This window comes from Melozone crissalis, unplaced genomic scaffold (assembly GCF_028551555.1).
Source record: "Melozone crissalis strain CALT ecotype California unplaced genomic scaffold, PUWL_Pcris_2 ptg000042l_1, whole genome shotgun sequence".
Classification (NCBI taxonomy): Eukaryota; Metazoa; Chordata; class Aves; order Passeriformes; family Passerellidae; genus Melozone; species Melozone crissalis.
In genome coordinates this window covers 35,737,123-35,749,578 of record NW_026535820.1, presented here as the reverse complement: position 1 = coordinate 35,749,578, position 12,456 = coordinate 35,737,123, and the positions used below count along the sequence as shown (strand labels likewise).

General features: G+C 41.7%; 1 protein-coding gene across 1 annotated transcript in view; it reads right to left on the bottom strand.

Moving 5' to 3' along the window:
- The window catches only part of MOCOS (molybdenum cofactor sulfurase), a 205,435-nt gene extending 193,441 nt beyond the window's left edge, over positions 1-11,994 (bottom strand). The window contains exon 1 of the mRNA XM_054285191.1: positions 11,871-11,994. Within this exon, the coding sequence (XP_054141166.1) occupies positions 11,871-11,994 (124 nt within the window). The remainder of the gene's footprint in view (positions 1-11,870) is intronic.
- Between the last annotated feature and the right edge of the window lie 462 nt (positions 11,995-12,456).

Sequence of the window (12,456 nt, the reverse complement as noted above, 5' to 3'; positions counted from 1 at the left end):
TAACTCATTAGAATTTATACTTTTTCATCATTCATGAAGTACTCCACCTCATACTATTACAAGCTTCTAAGGACAACCAAGAGGATGAGATGTAAGAGAGGGAAGTAGATGGCTTCAGTCCCTATAAGAGCATTTTACTGGAGTAGGCTCATCCTCTGGGCAAGATGATATTGAAAAACAAGGAACGGAGGGATGATTTATTTTTACACAGCCTACATCTCAAGGAGGCTGCCCTCAGTGCCACATGAAGGGTTTCTCTCCTGTCCTCCAGTCTCTCCCAGTGGATCAGCAGAAGCTGGGGCCATGTCAGTGCTCCCTGGAAGGCAGCCCTGGTTCCACAGCCCTGTGGTGCCGTGATGCTTCCTGTGCTCTGCAGATGAGCTTCACCAAGCCTCAACATGAGGCAGCTCCTAACAATCCCATCATGACTTTCTCACTCATTCACAGAAGTTTGTTTTCTTTCCCATCCGTAGTTCATGACTAAAGATCAGTTTAAATTCTATTTTCCAAACAAATATGCTTAGGCCTCTACAGAAATAAAGGATGGAAAGTTTAAAGTTCAACTTTAAAATAAGCTTTTGAACTTACTATTGACACAGCTCTTTGTGACAGGAATAATGAATATTTTAAAGCTTATTTTTTGACCAAGACATCTGCCCCGTTCCCTCTTCTTCATGCCCTACCCCTTTCTTCAGCTCAGGGTTTTTACAGAGGCTTAGAGGAATGTAACTGAAGTGACTCAAACTCTTGATCAACCCTTTTGAAGGAAAGTATTTAACAGCAACAAATCCTAATTGTTAGTATCTGAACGGAAAAAAGGTGCTTCCCAAGGAATAGACTTTCTTTATGTTGGAATTACAGTTGCAGTGTTCTGTTACAGGAGAACCACTTCAATGCATGGTAGTCTCCTCCATGCTGTAGAGCCATAAGCTATGTTTGAGTACATCAATAGCTGCTATTCTAATTGATGAAAAGCTAAATTTCCATGTAACCCAAAATCAGAACCTTTTCTCTTTCTGCAGAAGAAAAACAAATCATTAATGTTCTGATCATTAGACAAGTTAACCTATTACTCTGAAAGTGACCCTGAAGGACAAAGGACAGATAAAGCTGCTGGTGCTATGACTTTTTAATAAAATTCCGGTTTAGAATTTCACCTGAGCATGAATTTTGAATAGTTTTACTGAAATACACAACTCATTTATCAAAAATCGCTCAGATTTATAGCTATGGTTTCAAGAAGACCTATATAAAAGACAATGGGGAAGGGGAGGGGCAGGGCAGGGCAGGGCAGGGAAGGGAAGGGAAGGGAAGGGAAGACTGACTCTCACCAAGACTCCAGCTTTGCAATTTAAGATTGGGTTTGGGGATATTTAATATATACAGAAAGTGATTTTCCTTTTACAACTGTCACAGTTATCTCCCTTCTGTATTTCTGATCTTGGTGAGTTTGGAGTGATACTAGGACAATTCACAGTAGAAATGTTGACTAACAAGCTAACGATTTGTAAAAAGAGGGCTTCATTTCATTACCAGAAAAACATCTGTCAAGGACATGCACCTCAGTAACACCAGAAATGGAAAAAACTAAATGGAAAGGAGTGTGTGGGTCCCAATCACATGGGCTGCTCTGTCCCCAGAAAAAGTGAGCAGCAGTGCAGTTCAGAGGTGTCACACACTTACTTCCTTAGTCTCTCTTAAAAATACACCTTCTGAGTTATCCCTTAAAGGTTATTTTTGCATTTTAATGTCTCTTGCATGTAATTTCATGCTACCCAAATCATAGCTTACATGGTTTTTAGTTTATTTCTTATTAAGTCCAAGTCTTCCAAGTCACTTCTGATGAATTTAAATGACACATATTTTCATGCACTTATAGTCGTATTAAATGATCTTCTTTTTAGAAGGGCAAAGAGTCCTCCTGCATTTGTGATTTCAGGCTGTCTTGGCAGCATTGTACCTGCCACTAAATATCCATGCTAAGGAAGTAAGAACAGGAACATTATCATATTGCTACATTTCATGACAACCTTCCATGATATCAAAGAACCATAGAATTTTTAAGGTTGGAAAAGACGTCCAAGATCGTTGACTCCAAACTGTGACCAATCCCCACTTTGTGAACTAAAGCACAGCACTGTGCCACAATCCAGTCGTTTCTTCAACACCTCCAAGGATGGTGACTCTGCCACCTCCCTGAGCAACCAATTCCAGTCCTTCAGGAATTAACTCAATCATCAAACACTTCATTTGTTGTGAACACAAACTCTATGACCAACAACAGAGTGCAATTACCTACATAGAGTTTTGTCTGAACATTAGTTTGGTCAGCTTCCCAGCTAGGCATTACCAGCAAGTTTCTGTGTGTGGGGAGGAGAAAGCAACATGTCTGTGGATGGTAAAAGCTTCTTTTTCATGCAGTCTTTAATTTTGGGCCATTCAGTCTGCTAGGTAGGGAATTCTTGCTAGGTATCCACTTTCATTTAGCTTTTTTTTATCCAGTCTCATGAGAAGGCAAGGTGCATTATCAAAGCAAATTGTCCATCACAGCTGAGACTGGGGAAGGTATGAAAAGAAATGCCACTCTGCTCACTGGGCTTACACACGCCTAAATTGATTAAATATATAAGAAATATTTTCCTAGTGTGTGATGAATCAAAGATGATGACAGATTTAAAGAAAGTTGCATTCTGCCAGAGCAGCCAAGTAACATTTTGTTTTTAGACAAGTCTAACTGTTTAACATTAAAATAAATTATAGGCAGGCATACAAAAAATAAAAATGGAACTCAGAGACACATTTAATAAGCTACACTCCTCAATAAATTGGGAAATGTATGGCACGGGAGATGAAGAGGGTATTTTACTCAAAAGCAGTACAAAGTTTTTTTCTTCCTTTTTTTCTGAAGAAAGGCAACATATGCTGGAACCCGTTGCTGATATCATCAGTTCCAAATTACTGAATTATGACATCTTTAATGTGCTGTGTGACATGAACATAAACATGTGAAAAATCTTGGGCTTCAATTTCTTCCTCCGGAAGAAATTAGAGGAGAAATTTTCTGATGACTGTGTAACTTCACCTGACCCATTCGTAAGTTTGCAAAGGGGTACACACAGTGATATTTGGTGTTTAATTGTGCAGTAATGAAATTAATTCACACACCATTAATTTAATTAATGAATATTTCTTCAAATAAGCTTCCTGTCACCTTTCCAAATTTTAATTTGGAACATTATTCTGCACATTGGCAGAAGAAATAAGCTTAGTTGTATAATCATCCCTCACAGCTAACGATGTCACCAAAATATCACATCCTTGTGATCACATCTCTCTTTTTTAGGAAAACTATGACAAAACCCCTGTCCAGTCATGCTCTTAACTTTCTTTTAAAAGCATTTTAGATCCTGGTGCTCCAGGGACTAATCTGAATGAGCACAAAGATCTGTTTCTGACTTCTCATGTGAGAGCCGTATTCCCGTGGCTGCTACAAGGAACCATGAGTGAGTCAGGACAATGCTGAAAGCAAGAAGGAGAAATAAAAGACTGTGGAGGAGTCAGCCTTGCCTCCCAGCTTAATACATTTATTTCACATAATGGGGGGAAAAAAGAGCAACTTTGCACTTTCCTGCGTGCCACTCTCTCAAGAGCTGCCTAGCTGGGGTCACATCCCCACTGCAGGCATCTCACAGACCATCACTTCTCTACAGCAGAGCAGAAGGTGAAGGGGCAAAGAGCACAAAAGCACAGGATCTATCTGGGCTGATAAAAATACTGGCAGGAGCCTAACAACTTGACTCACTAGCAATTAAACTAATTAAGTCTGACTTTTAAATGCTTTGTGGCCTGTCTTTACACCTCCCTGCCCTACTATACCTGTTTCTCTCTAACTCTGACCTCACTGTCCCACACCTTCAGTCTTGACACCACCCTTTTCCTAATTGTGACAGAAACCAGTCAGTGGTTCTCAATATGCAGATGTGGTAACACTAATAGCATGATTAACTTCAGAAGAAAAAATAATTATACCAACTCCAAGCTGACATATTCCTAAAAAGAATTTTGTTTCAGTCCCCTTTTCAAGTTCAGTAAGCAAAAAAAAAAAACAAAACAAAACAAAAAAAACCAAAAAACCCCACCTTCAAAGTACTTTAGTGTCACACAAAGTAAAACATCTGCATTGATGGCTTGGGCCAAGAACCACGAGTTATAAAAAGCCTGAGGCATTTGGACCCTCATCCTACTTCCTAAATATCCTCTCAGAGTTAAGCATCCTACTGGCTTCCCATTCTCCAAACATACTGGGCTGTCTACACATTTATCAATTTCATATCACCGCTTTTTACTATGCAGTGTTCTGCAGTATGGCTTTCCTAAATTCAATGACAGTGTCTTCACATCCAAGGAATGCCTCTGCAGCATCTCTCTGATACCAGGCAGGCAATGAATCAAGCTGATCAACAAAAGCTGACCTCTCACCTCTCCATTTGTCTGTTTGTCCTTACACAGGGAACACCCCTGAATTCTAACAAGCAGTGTAGAAATGGGAATTCCTACCCTAACATCTTATGGAAATTTCAAGGGCATCAGATTCCAGGTTCTGATTTGGAAGAAGAAATTCCAGTATAAGTGCAGGAACACCAGAAGCAGATCACTTCTGCTGGAAACATACATAAACACACTCTTTAATTAATAATCTTATATTTAACACTAAAAGAAAAAATTAAAAATCCATGATAACACAGAAACATATAGAAATAGGCTAAAAAGAAATCAATACACATCTCACATACAGCAACATCACAACAATCCAAGAGGACAAACAGGAGAATTTAAGAGGACGCAAAGGCAACAGGAGGAAGAAAGGTGCCGGTACAAACAGTAGAGCCACAAGCAACACCAAAGAAGACTCCAAGCACCTGCAACCCTTTATTATTCTTCAATCCAGCCTTTTAAACCCTTCACCTTACATGCCTTACACCTGTGTGCCCTTTGGTGATTGGTCAGCACACCTCAGCACTCCATGTCCTGTTACCTTCAGTGCTGCTCACCTGTCCTGCACAGCTGCAGCCCACGGGGGATGAGGCTCCACTGCAGCCCCACTCCCAATTAACACAAACTCTGTGCCTTCAGCAGAAGGCACCACTGATGTGGTATTGTGCAGGAAAAAGACACTGGTGCTCTTCCAATTTTTAAGTAAGAGATAAAAAGTATCTTGTGCTCTTCTAAGTAGAACATCTGCCTGTTTCAATACTTTCAAATATTAATATACATCTTGTACAGGCATTAATTTAGAAGATAATGTATCTTTTAATTAAAAGTGCAACTTTTTAGAAAATGGGTGGCTGATACCCATTTTCTATGGAGTTCCATAAATTATCTTCCCAAATCTAATATTTTTTCACATCTACATATTGACTTAAAAAAAATCTCATGTCTATATATGATTATTCATTCTTGTAAAGAATCTAGTCCCAACTGATTAACTATTTATTTCTAAATTACCACTGAATACTTGGAGTTCATGTCACCTGTATCAAGTTTATAGAGTTTGGGACTTTGCTTTCCTGCTCCACATTTCTTTTTTTTCCACTGAATAAACTTGAAAGTAACTAAAACTGTTTTCCATGCTGAAATATTACAATGACAATATCACTGACTACTCTTCATTTAGACCTATGTCCATCATTAACAGCAACTGAAAGTTCAGTCCTGCACAGAGTAGACCATCTCATGAACCCTGAAATGCAACATAAGGAATTCCTTAAGACTACTTGTTACTTCTGTGTAGGCAGAGGAAAACATCTGAAACTAACACAAAGCTATTGTTACTGCATGTGGGAATAAACACGCTTTATGCTCAACACATGCTTCGTCTTTGATAGCAGTTCTATAGATAAGAGCTAATGTAGATAATTGTGGCTGACCTGAAATCACCAGGAAGCGTTAAGGCTTTACATGAGCATACATATTTTTATTTTTACAAAAAAATTTTCATTAGTTTTGCAGTTACACTTCCCATACTACAGCTTCTTTTCACAATTACCTTCTCCACCCCCTGAATGTATCTTCCCAGATGCCTTCTAGCATTTCAGACTGTCCAACAGCAGCTTCCTTTGATAATTTTTTTGCTTTCTTTTCCCCTCCAAATAAAAATAAATAGGCACTTCACAAAAACAAATCATATTCTGGTGGAGAGGCTACAGAGAACAGGAGCAGGTTACCAGAGATCTCACAGCCACTGAGGAGAGCGAAAGGGCCTCAACAGTGGTAGAAAGAGGAGTTCTCAGCTTTAAACATCAAATGGAAAGGTTTAGAAGATTTTCTCTCTGTTCAGGATGAGCTAGAGATGAGGAAATTCAGACTTTTTCTCCAGAACAGTTATCATCTCTTCTAGGCTACATGGGATCTTCCAGTGAGACAACAAAAAGCAGTCTCATCCTTCCCCTACACATTGCTTTTGCTGCCTTTCTGTGGGAGAGGCAAGCACTGGATTAACATTAACATATGCCAGTATCTGCAAGTGGGAGAAGTAATTTGTCCTTTCTGGAGATGCTGTCTCAACACTGGCCAGCAATGGGTGGGTGTGCTTCAGGGAACTCACAGTAAGTACTGCTCCTGACCATAAAATGGCACAGGCCTTGTTTCTGGTTTATGATAGTCTTCAAACAAAACTTAATTAAAATAAACTTATCGCTCACTATCAAACTGGTTTTTACAGAATAAGATCAAATTTGCCTCCTTGGTCAAAGCCCAATACTGCTCAAAGAACTCAAAGGTTTGCTGAAAACTCAGTCACTTAGTCTTCAAGAATAAGAAAAAAACTGAGATTAAAAGGAAAAGATTCATCCACAGATAAAAATTATTAATAGTTAAGAAATCAGCAGAGTAATTCATACACATATGGAAGATAGCTACCAGATTGAACAGAATGGTCTTACAAAAAGCAAAACAAAACAAAACAAACAAGCAAACCAACCCCCCCAAAAGAAGTCATTTTAGGATGCAAAAGATGTTCTTTTTTTTTTTTCCAAAATTCAGAAAAAGCCTCAGGCACAAGACTGGTAGAATTTCTGGTTGACAAGGCCAGCCTACATTTGCAATCAAGAGGTGAGCATGACTCTCGAGGCTCACAGTCCACTCATCTTCACAAGTTTCATAAAGTGCAAGCATCAGTTACCTATCAACAAAATTACTGAGTTGACACACCAGAATGTACTTCTTACTTCTGAAGTTCACCCAAAAAAGTCTAGATTACCCCAAAGGTGACAAAACAGACTTTTCTATTCTCAGAGGACAGAGATGAACTTTGCTAACCGAGCTGCTGAGGACTTAACTGCAGCACACAGAGATCTGCTTTTCACATTCTTGTACTCAGAGGAAAAGTCACCACACAAATAATTACCAGCAATATGAGTAAAAAAGACCTATTTTTGTGTAAGGTCAGATCCAAAACCCAGCTGTTCCTCAACTGAAGAGTATGATAAGCCCTTGTACAAGTGACCAGTTCACGGGACATCATTGGAGTCTCAAAGAAACAAAGGCCAATTCTGTTACTCAAAGATCAGTCTGCCTTTCCTTTCTGTTTAACAGACAAATTTCATTATTATTGTTAGTTGTATGTGATCATACATATCACAAATGTTTATACTATTAAGGTAAGGCATGATGTTGAAGTACAGGCCAGTGACCAATTTGACATTAAATGGGACAGTCCATCTCAAGCTCACTTAAAGACTACCTTCAAATAGCCAGTATCTCTTAAAGAATACCTGATTCCTATTACATCCTGTTTTTTATTTGGAGGATGGATATCCACTGCTTAGAGCTCTTGGAAAGCTCCCACTCAACTACCACAGCTATATTAGACAAGAATACTGGCACACAACTTAAAATGGAAAGGTATCTTGTGATTAAATGCTGTGTCCAAATCACATGTCAGCTTTTTCTTTTTTAAAACCATGATACAAACTGAAGCTGGTATTTTCCTTGCTCTGATAAACATCACAGAAGCATATTCATCCCCATTACTTAACAACAGAACCTATAAACTCCTGCTGATTTCTTTATCTGTTTCTAAAGCACAATTTAAAATCCTACACTGCAGATAAGGGTATACTGCTCACAAGATTAAAGTCAAGGTCACATATTGCACATACGCTGCTGCCTGTGAAACAGCGATCTGTTTCACAGACTCCACATATATTTTTAGAAAGGGCTGCTCTAGTCATCAGCTAACAGCCTTTGAATTACAGAAGTGAAGATAAACTTTGGCTTAAAAGGGAAAATGTAAGTCTTCTGTGCCAAAACAGACAGACCCCTGCTGATTTAAGGAAGTAAAGTAGTTCCTTTTATCTCTTCACAAAACCTGAAGGGGAAATCCCCAACACACTGAGTATGAACCTTACTTTCCTCCTGATGCAGCTAAGACTGAAACTCCCCAAGACTTGGTACAACCACAGGTGGACCACCTTTGAGAAATGCTGGCTTCGCAGTATGCCTGGTAGCTAAGCTGGGGCTCTCTCCAGACATCTGCTGAACCTTCTGCTCAACAGGCACCTGTGCAGCTATTCATACTAAAGCTACAACAGAAGCACCAGCACCATGTAAGAAATGGTCTCTAACACAGAAAAGATTTCTGCCTTGCCCAGAGAACACCATTTGCACAGTATGTCATTAGTGGATGCCACAAAATATTAGTAATCAGGAAAAAGTGAATACATTGATATGCAATAATTATTCCCACATGATGCTCATAAAAAGATGACACTTCCTAAATCAAACATTAGACTTAATTCATGGGTATCTAGAAGGGGATTCCAAAAATTCTGTTCACACAAAACGTGAGCAGCAAAATCTGGATTTTTAACCAGCTTTAATGACCAAAAGATCTTTAAGGCATGCCCCAAATAAACAGGGCACAGGCTGAGAGAGTGAGGCTGTTCGGCCTGGAGAAGAGAAGGTTCCAGGGAGACCTTGTAGCCCCTTCCAGTACCTAAAGGAGGATTACAGGAGAGGTGGAGAGGACACGTACTCACAGAACAGGGGGGAATGGATTCAAACTGGAAGAGAGAAGGTTTAGATTAGCTGTTTGGAAGAAATTCTTTACTATAAGGGGAGTGAGGGACTGAAACATGTTGCCTGGAGATGTTGTGGACTCCCCATCCCTGGAGGTGCTCAGGGCCAGCCTGGGTGGGGCTTTGAGTGGCCTGGTCTAGCGGAAGGCATCCCTGTCCATGGCAGGGGGTTGGAACTAGATGATCTTTAAGGTCCCTTTCAACCCAAACCATTCTATGATTCTATGATTCCTGTTAACTCCCTAAGATAGCACATGTTCTCTTTTGCCCAGTGGAACTAGTTAAGATTTCTCTTTACTAGAAGGGACAAAACTACAGCAGCTTTGTGCAGTAGGGAGACACAGAGCAGAGATCAACACCATGCACAGGCAGAAGTTCATAAAGTGAATCACTCTTTGTACGATCAGGACTTACCCAAAGAGTTGATCCAAGGCCACCAGAGATGTAAAACGTCTACCTCATCCTACTACCTGCATGTTCTGGCAGGCCACTAAAAATGCCACTATTAGCAGCTAAATGCTAATTTTTCTAAGTCACTCAGAGAAGGTTCTTTTATTTACTGTTGCTGCCACCAACCTGTACATTAGCCACCCTTTGCCTTGTTTCTGCAAGACAACAAAATTGAGAGCTTTAGAAGACTTTTCATTACATCAACATCAGTGTGTTGAGACCTTTGGTAAGTGGGGATAAACGGATAAATAAAAGGAGGGCAATAAATGAATAAATAAAAGCAGCGTGCTTCTCGTCCACACTGCTCTGCTGTCAGCCAGCTCCTGAGCTCCTGGAGTCTGTCCTGGACTAGTACAATTAGTCAGCTTTGAGACTAAGAGACATGTTAGGCAGGGGACACTAGGCCTAGGAACCTGTCCCTGGGCACCTTTCATTTGGCACTGCTGGCATCACTTGAAGGCACCAGTTCCTGACCAGAGATGTGTCACTGTTTTTCAGACAAGAAGTCCCAGACAGGACACCACATGCATGCACAGCAATCAGTTACATTTCCTCACAGACATGGAGTTTCCTCACAGAGGTGACAAGCTTGCAAGATGAATGGATGACAATTCATTAATTGGATAACATGTTAAAATTCCAAGGGGGAAATCAGAAGGAATTTGCAACCTAGGTCACCTTACCATAGGTGATCACATGATTATGTAATTTCAATTAGCTAACATTACTGAAGATTCTACTTCATACCCTGTATTTGCTCATCTCTTTCTAGAAATATTCTAAGTTATCTACATCTTATTTCAGCAGGCTGGACAACTCAGAAGACTGCATTAGCAAAACATTTTCAAATGGAGAAAAACTCCTAATGCTCTGCCTTTGCAGTAACCTCCCCTTGGGAACTAGACTAACCCATCGGACATTATTCATTAACAGATACACTTTATTTCAAAACTGGGGAGCCTCCGAGAAATGAGCCTGATTCTCGAGAGTTTTAAAAACTCATCTGCTTAAAAGCCTAAACAATATTTCAGTAACAAAATAGCCACTTTTCAGAATTTACACCTAATTTTGGAGAAGCAACTTCTGGTGCTCAAACTTTCACTGCTGTAACTACTATGTGTAATAATACACTGCGACACTGACTTACTAAATCTTCAAGTTCTTTAAAGTGCTGCTGAAGTTTTTTCACATTCCTCTAGAGGCCAAGTATACCTCCATTCAATCTAAACACCTGTGCATGAGAAAGCCCACTCCTGTATCCAATCACCAAAATTCAGTGAAATTACAAAAATAAAAAGAGCAGCAAGACAAACCTCTCAAGTGAAAGAGTGGCCTAAATAACAATTATAGGGCATCCAAACTGATGCTAGTTACTCCACTCTCTACCTGGGGCTTTTTGTCGTAAGATTTTTGAAGTGCCAATACCATAAGCTGTCACAGACATGTTTTATGAAAAATCCTTTCCTTAGGATTTTTTCTCCTGAGAAACTGAGAGGCCTCAGGAACAAAATGTAAACAATGGTTATCTGCTGCTGTGGATTGCAACAGGTGTATCATGTGGTTGTTTCTAATTAATGGCCAATCACAGTCCAGCTGTCTCGGACTGTCAGTCAGTCACAAGCCTTTGTTATCATTTCTTTTTCTCTTCTTAGCTAGCCTTCTGATGAAATCCTTGCCTCTATTCTTTTAGTATAGTTTTAATATAATGTATATCATAAAATAATAAATCAAGCCTTCTGAAACATAGAATCAACATTCTCATCTCTTCCCTCACCCTAAGACCCCTGCGAACACCATCACAATAAGCATTGATACTTCTTTAAACCAGACAAATTACTGTCGTATAATCATATAACCATCACGATTATATTTGAAGTAGTATGCACAAGGATGTTTAATGCTGGGGGGATAGCAACCTGTAAAAGTAGTTCACAAACACCTGTCTAACTATAAGCTGAAAACTAGAAATGGGTTTTATGTACTATTATAATGTCTCTCCTTCACCTCCGAACTCCCTTCTTCATATCCATATCGAAATCCTATTACTGAATCCATGGCACCTTTGAGGCATTTGTGCCGGAGGGAAGAGGACAGGGACGATCGGGAGGAGAGGGAGGAGAGCGAGAGCTGCTCCTTGTCTCCTCCCCGAGCCGCAGAAATCACTGCAGCGAGCTGAGCCCAGCACTCGCTGCCAGCGTCCCCGCCCCTGCCGCCGCTCCGTCACACCAGAGCGCTCCGTCCCGCCCGGCGCCGATCCGAGCCGGGACTGGCCCGGGCCTCCCCGCCCCCGGCCGGCCTCCCCGCCCCCGGCCCGCCCCCGGCCGGCCCGCCCGCCCGCGGTACCTCGCAGCCGGGGGAACTCGCGGTCCCGCAGCGCCCGGAGCCCGTCCCCGTGCCCGTAGCCGTACTCGCAGCCGGCGGGGCAGGCGTCGAGGAAGGCGCGGAAGGAGAGCGGCTCCCCGGCCATGGCTCTGGGCATGCAGGGCCCGGCGCGGAGAGCAGCGCGGCTCCCGCCCCAGCGCAGCCTCCGCGGGCGCTGCGCTCTGGGCCCGCTCGGCACGGCCCGGCCCGGCCGGTCTGCTCCGCTCCGCCCGCCTCCCGCCCCGCCTGCCCCGCATGAGCCGGGGCCGGTCCGGCCGCCGCTGAACCGGGCACTGGGCCGGCACAGGGAGGAGTTTCCCGTAAGGAACAAGTTTCCCGAAGCGCTCACAGATCTGTTTGGAGGTGGTAGCAACAAGTGTGCCCTCCTGTTGAGGCATGCTGTTTAAAATACTTCATGGAAATCTCTCTCCCCTAAAATTTTCCAATTCAAGCTCAGATTTCCCTCGATGCCTCTTCCATTGCTGCTAATGGCAGAGGTCGCTTTCTCACACCTTGTACTTTGCGTAGAACACTCGTGCATCACGTCGAGCTGGCTCATTTGGCCATG